Source organism: Hibiscus syriacus, unplaced genomic scaffold (assembly GCF_006381635.1).
Source record: "Hibiscus syriacus cultivar Baekdansim isolate YM2019G1 unplaced genomic scaffold, ASM638163v2 tig00110371_pilon, whole genome shotgun sequence".
NCBI classification, from domain to species: Eukaryota; Viridiplantae; Streptophyta; class Magnoliopsida; order Malvales; family Malvaceae; genus Hibiscus; species Hibiscus syriacus.
This window is the reverse complement of record NW_024062708.1, coordinates 153008-159886: the sequence shown is the minus strand read 5'-3', so window position 1 is coordinate 159886 and position 6879 is coordinate 153008. Positions and strand designations below refer to the sequence as shown.

At 35.0% G+C, this 6879-nt stretch overlaps 1 protein-coding gene across 2 annotated transcripts; it reads right to left on the bottom strand.

The window, feature by feature from the left end:
* Positions 1-3982: 3982 nt before the first annotated feature.
* Positions 3983-6322, bottom strand: LOC120121341 (F-box/FBD/LRR-repeat protein At1g78750-like). Of its 2 annotated transcripts, none has more exons than XM_039140725.1 (3): positions 5117-6322; positions 4868-5023; positions 3983-4676 (listed from the first exon to the last, which is right to left on the bottom strand). In XM_039140725.1, exons 1-3 carry the CDS (start codon positions 6053-6055, stop codon positions 4410-4412), a joined length of 1362 nt encoding a protein of 453 aa, XP_038996656.1. In that variant the 5' UTR covers positions 6056-6322; the 3' UTR covers positions 3983-4409. The 2 variants fall into 2 exon arrangements, with proteins under 2 accessions (XP_038996656.1, XP_038996657.1); XM_039140726.1 differs by having other exon boundaries at positions 4481-4671.
* Between the last annotated feature and the right edge of the window lie 557 nt (positions 6323-6879).

The window sequence follows — 6879 nt, the reverse complement described above, 5'->3', positions numbered from 1 at the left end:
ATATATATATTTTACACGTGGGAATTAGGGGAAACAATGTTTCCAGAATTCTCTTCTCCTCCTTTCTTCTTTGTGCGTGAAGCTCCAGCTCAAATATGAGTTTCTTAATTAGTTGGTTATTTGTTGAATTAAAAGTTGGGTTATGACTCTTAGGTGATACTTAAGCTTAAGGAAAGCTTAAGTTATCTTAAAATCAAAAGATAAATGAGTTAGGGAAGATTAAAGATTTGGAGTTCTTGAGTGAATTTCCAGAATGGAGTTGATAAGTTGAACTTGAAGCTAAATTTGACTTGTCATCAGCTTAATTAAGAAGTATTAAGTGTTAGAATTGGATTTGAAACATGTGAAAAATAGAGTATGATTCTTGAAATTCCTAAAGAGGAGAGGATATTAAGGTTAAATATGAGATAAATGAATATTAATGAGTTTAAGTATGTATATGAAAGTTAGGAATATGAAAGGGGTTGAAATATGAAGGATTTAATCCAAAAAGAATGAATTTTCAGGTTCAAAAAGAGGTTTTGGGCAGAGTGCATCGATGCACATTCATAGTGCACCGATGCATCAATGTTAAAACCCAGAAATTTGTTTGAATGTGTATCGATGCATTGGTAGTGCATCGATGCACTCTTTTAAAATAAATACATCGAATGCAATTTGTGCATCGATCCATAAGTAGTGCATCGATGCATCCCATTAATAAGGAAACATCGAATGCAATTAGTGCATCGATGCATAAGGCATGCATCGATGCATCCCAGTAATAAACAAACATCGAATGCATTTTATGCACCGATGCATCAGTAGTGCATCGATGCATACCTTCATTAAAAGATGAAATTGCCTTTTCTCTTAGTCTAAAGAGTGAACCATTATAGTATGTTAGTTATAATACTAATATAGATCTATGTATGATGATGTAGATATAGAACGTGATCCCGTTCCGGATCAATTGAAGGATTATAATTGAATCAAAGCAAAGCTAAGGTGAGTGCACCTTCTTTAGTATATGAGGTTCAAGGGAAAATAAGACTTGTGATAAGTCTATTTCCAATAGTGAAAAACATGAATTCATAGAAGTATATATATTTGTTATGATTGATATGAGTGCATGAGTATATGTGTTATTGATATGAATATGGTAAGTAAAAGGGATTAATGGTGATGATAAGAATAATAATAAGGATAATGAAATGATAGGTATATGTGAATATTGGTATTGATGTGTTTTGTATGTATTGTAAGATGATATGTTTATGTGATAACATGATAAGATGAAAATGGTTTACATGTCATATGAACACATGAGAAATGTTATGAGCCATATGAAAGAGAAAGTATATGTGATACATGAGGGTGAATCCTATGTTTATATGAATATAAACTTATATGAGAATTGACATGAACTACGTGATTACATGCATATGTGAATGAAACCATGAGCTTATATGAATATATGATATGGTTACATGAATATGTAAAAGGATATAAAAGATAATGCCCATGTTATGTGTCATGAGAGCTAGGGGTATAGTTGGCATGCCAAGAGTCGAGGGTTTACCTATGTCTTTCGAGACATATGGACAGTTTACCTAGGTTCTTCGGGACCTATGGACAGTTACCGAGGATTTTTATGACCTCTGGACAGTTACTGAGGATCTTTATGACCTCTGGATAGTTACCGGGGTCTTTGTGACCTCTGGATAGGTCTTTTGGGACATTTATATGAGCTGTGGTGACAGCATAGTGGTGCACAACCTCAATAGACTCACATATCTACAATTCTCACAGGTGCACATGGGCTAATAAGAGATAACATGGAATGTACTGTATATGATATATGTGTGTTAGTGATTATTGTATATGCTATAAGATATATGATATGAGCTTAATTGATCATATAAACAAGAGAATAGAAATATGAAAGGTGATAATATGATAATGATAGGAAAGAAGATAATTATATGTATGCGTGGATATGTATATATATATATATATATATATATATGAAAGGTGCATAGTAGGAATTATTACATGTATATGTGGGTATGATGCTTGTATGTGATATGTTAGTAGAAATTGTTCAAGCATGATTACGAGTTAGAGTTTTATTATATGTTTTATGCCTCACTAAGTCAACGGCTTAGCGTGTGATTGTTTCACACGTAGGTTACAGAAGTGAGAAGAGTAAAGAGCTAAGAGGAGCAAGACAGGTCAGCATTTTCCTTACAAAGTTTCAGATCAGAAAATAGATTATTTAAATGTGTATGGTTAATCTGAATATAATTGGCATGTACTAATTGATTGAGCTGAATATGCTCTGGTCGATTTTGGTCAATTTATGTAAATACACAGTTTTTATTTTAATGAAAGTTTTAAATTTTTCTTTGAATTTTTGTCAAGAGTCAAAGTTTGAAAAGTCAATGTGACACCTCAAACTCGTATTCGGGTCGGATACGGGTTGAGGGTGTTACACTCACCCTTATTCTGCAACAGAGGTGGCTAAGCTATACCTAGACAATGTGTATAAGCTACATGGCCAGCCTAAGATGGCCATTTCTGATAGAGACAATACCTTCACAAGTGTTTTTTGGAGAGAATTAATGAAACAGCTTGGAACAAAGACACTTTTCAGTACTGTTTACCATCTAGAAACAGATGGTCAAACAGAGAGAGTCAACCAATGTTTAGAGCAGTATTTGAGAGGCCTTTGCTTCTATCAACCTAAGCAATGGGCTAAGTGGTACCACATGCAGACTACAAAATAAGGTTATAAAACAGCACACCATCTAAAATCTAAGATCCGCACTACATTCAATCAATTAGATCAGCCAACAAAAACAAAGATTCAGGTGGCAAGCATCTCAAGGCTCTAATTTTAACCGCATTTCCTCCTACCAGGCTACTACTTTTTCTCATTATAGCTCAGATGATACTGCTCATCATGCTAAAACTATATTGACACATCCTATGATTACAAGACCTAGAGCGGGTATACTCGAACTAAGGGTTTTTTCCCCATGAAATAGTTGAATGTGAACTACGAAATACTCAAACTTGATTTAGGTATTGTTTTAGAAACCAAGAACTATTATATAATGTCGAAAAGAAGAGTTGTATATCCCCGACATCTTGAATGCCTAAATAAAGAGACTGTACATTGCAAACTCCCCGAAGAAGATTTGCTGCAGTTTCACGATCATCGTCAACCATTTGAGTGATGTAAATTTCCACTCTTTCTAGATATTTCATTTCGCTTAAAGTAAATCCTTCAGCCTCTCCATCAACATATTTGAAATAAACAAGATTTGGAGCATTAATCTTGATGGATATAAAATCTCTAGGAGGACCGACATACAGCCAAACTAAATTTAATACCAATGTCCTAAGTGAAAGGTTATGGATATTGAGCTAACTTATATTTTGAAATTTACAATGAAGAGTTGCTACTAGAAATTAACCTAAGAACTATAGAGCATGCCAAACGTAGAGTCTTCAGACTTGGTAAACAAACATTAGACGGGACCTTCAGAACACAATTGATACTCGATTTCAATGTCTGGCAAGTAAACAGAAAACTTGGTAAATTGCAACCATACTTGAACATCAATTTTATATCAATTTTCTTAACGCCACACCACAACACAGCACATATCCAACGATTAATGCGTAAATAATTCTCACCCTGTGGAATTCTTGAAAAAGAATCCATTGACAAAATTCATGAAGTTGTTGTCCTTTTCACTAAGCTCTGGTATAAGCGACAAGCAACTATTACAATCAAGGAGAGAAATTGATGAAGCAGAAAATACCTCCACCTGGGTGAAAGAATTGTTCGAACTTCATCTTTAAGGGAAAGGAAGGACAAAATACGGCAAAGAATATGATCAGTCAAACTACTTATTCTACCAGAGCCACCCACAACTCTACTTGCTCGGCCATGAATAAAAAAAAAGCCGATTCCAGAGGGTTCTTTTTTTTTCTTTGGGTGCTTTAAGGTCCATGGACGTTGCAATCTAATTTCAACAGTTCCTCCAACTAAAGTCTTTTAGAATCATCCAATCTCTTTTTCTGTGTCCACTATCAGTAGCCAATATATCTGAAACCATACCTTTCTTCAAGCAGCAGTGGTTTGTGTTCTTCCATTCCCCATTACTTTAAACCGCATCTCTCTTACCCGCTTCTTCTTCTGTGTAAACTGTAATTCCCTCCCTATTTCCGTCAGCTGAAGCCTTTATACCTCCCTCGTTAGTATTTATCATGCGATCCAATTCATCAGTTGAAATCAGGTTCTTACAACAAAATATCACATTGCATTTGCTACTTACAACAAAAAGTGTTTACAAACCAAACCAATCGAGAAAATAAGTCTCTAAAACAAAACAAAATAGACGGGACAAAATGAAATATTAGGGAGTCACAATTACACATTTTTTTGATTTCTTCGGTAAACTCAATACTTCTTCAATGACAGTCGACTTTTCTTTCTCCCTCGGGCCAATATTTTCAATTACAAGCTTCTCCAGAACTGATGCATGTTTCAAGAAATAGCTAATCATTTCAAACATATTCTCCTCTCCGTCAAAGTATATGATTTCAATCTCCTTGATGTGAAATAACAAACACAAAGGCACAGTTGTAGGCAATGACCTGAACCCTTCTGCTGACGTTCTTTCCTAAGCATACAAAAGAAAGGGATAAAAGGAAAGTTACTTTGTAACAGGGTTTAGGGTGTACTTAAGTTTTCTGCAATTATGGAAATACTTGATACTAAAATGGTCAACTGCAATGATTTTCACAGTAATTTTAAAAAGTAAATAAAATTTGTGCACCCTAATTTAAATGATACTTGGAGAAGCTTTCATACCATAACCAATTCCAGGGTAAGCGTCTTTAGATTAGGCGTGCAATGTAGATACTCCACAATCCACGTTCCTTCCCAATCATCATTATCAAAATTACGAATTACCAGGTCAACGAGGTTGTTAAATTCAAGAACTGGTTCAAGAGGCGTCAGAAAAAACTGTACATGAAAAACCAAGAACTATTATATAATGTTAAATGAAAAGATCATGTTATTCAAGACAAAGACTCTAATATTGCTAACTTCACTAACCGTTTTAGAACAATCTTCAATGGTTAAACAAAGACACTGTACATTGAAAATTCCCTTGAGAAGATTTGTTGCACGTTCATAATCCACACTATTTAACAGAGTGATTTCAATATCAGCTTTTTCTAGAGATTTCATGTCACTTAACGTATAGCCTTCAACCGTTGCATCAACATATTTGAAATAAACAAGATTTGGGGTATCAATCCCGATGACATTGAAATCTCTGTGAGATTGAGATCCAACATACATCGCAGCAAAATCTAAAACCAGCCACTTAAGGGAAAGGTTACGGATATTGAGCTCACTTATGTAAAAAAAATCGCAACAAATAAATTCCAAATTTTCCAGGACATGGCAATTGGAAATTAACCGAAGAACTGAACAACTATCCCAAAATGTGCAGCACCCAAAATGTATAGTCTTCAGATTTGGCAAACAAGTGTTAGACGGAACCTTCATATCACCTTCATTCAATGTCAACGTCACCATTGAATGACAATTAAACATAAGAGTTGGTAAAGTAAAAACATCTAGAAATCCAAATTCAATATCAATTTCCTTAACACCACACCACAGTGCAGCGCATATCCAGCCATTAAGGCGTAAATAACTCTCATCCCGTGGAATGCCATGCTTCCTCACCCAATAGTCATTCACCCTAAAGCATTCTAAACTTAACTGCTTGGGGTTAGAAAGGAATCTGTCAACAAAATTTAGAAAGTTGTTATCATTTTCAGTAAGCACGGGTTGACATGATAAACCATCATTAAAATCAATGATAGACACTGAGGAAGCATAGAGATGCCTCCACCTGAGTGAAATAATTGAGGTTCGAACTATATCTTTGATGGGAAGGAGGGATAAAATTCGACAAAGAATATGATCGGGCAAACTACTTACTCTATCCAAGACGCCAGAAGACTCTACTTGCTCGCCCATGAACCCTAAACTAGTAAATCTCAATTCCAGGAGTTTTGGGGGGACTCAAGGGGTATGGGTGTTGCAACTCGATTCCAACGGTTCCTCCAACTCAAATCTTTTAGAATCACACTTTCTCTGTTTCAAATTCCAGATACAGTCACTAAGATACCTGAAACCATACCTTTCTTCTCTTATCCCTAAACTAGTACGGACTGGCTTATTCTGTGTGAATCAGGGTTTCCTCCGTAATTCTCATTCCAATGACCGTCAAGCTGAAGTCGTATCCCTTCCTCGTTAGGGTTTACAGTGACTCTTTTGGGGTCTAAATTATTTAGTTCAAACCAGGTTATTGTAGGCCTCTATACGTTTTGGGTTTCAATTTGGTTGCAAACATTCGGGCTTGACTTAAACTCTTCAGGCCCAACAGGAGCGTTTCCAAAGCTTGTAGTAGATTCAAAACTTAGGGTGAGTGTAGGATCTAGCCGAGTTAGACAATAAATTTTGAATCATTTTGAGTTAATGAGTCTTATTTTATATTTTTAAACTTGATTTGATTTATTTTATGCTCATTCAAGTTTATAAAATTTGAGTAAAGTTGTTCGATTTTTTTTTTAATTTAATTGTAATATTTATAATATTGATACTATTTATTTCCAATTTAATGGTTATATATATATATATTCTCTCCCTTCAGCATGTACAAGTTTGTTGATATATTTTCGCCTTTCATCACCACAAGCGCTCCACGGAACACCTTCATGATTCCTTTCCGTGTTTCAATCTTGCTTGTATTATTATCCAACAATCTATAGGATAATAAATTTTTCTTCAGGCCTTTCATG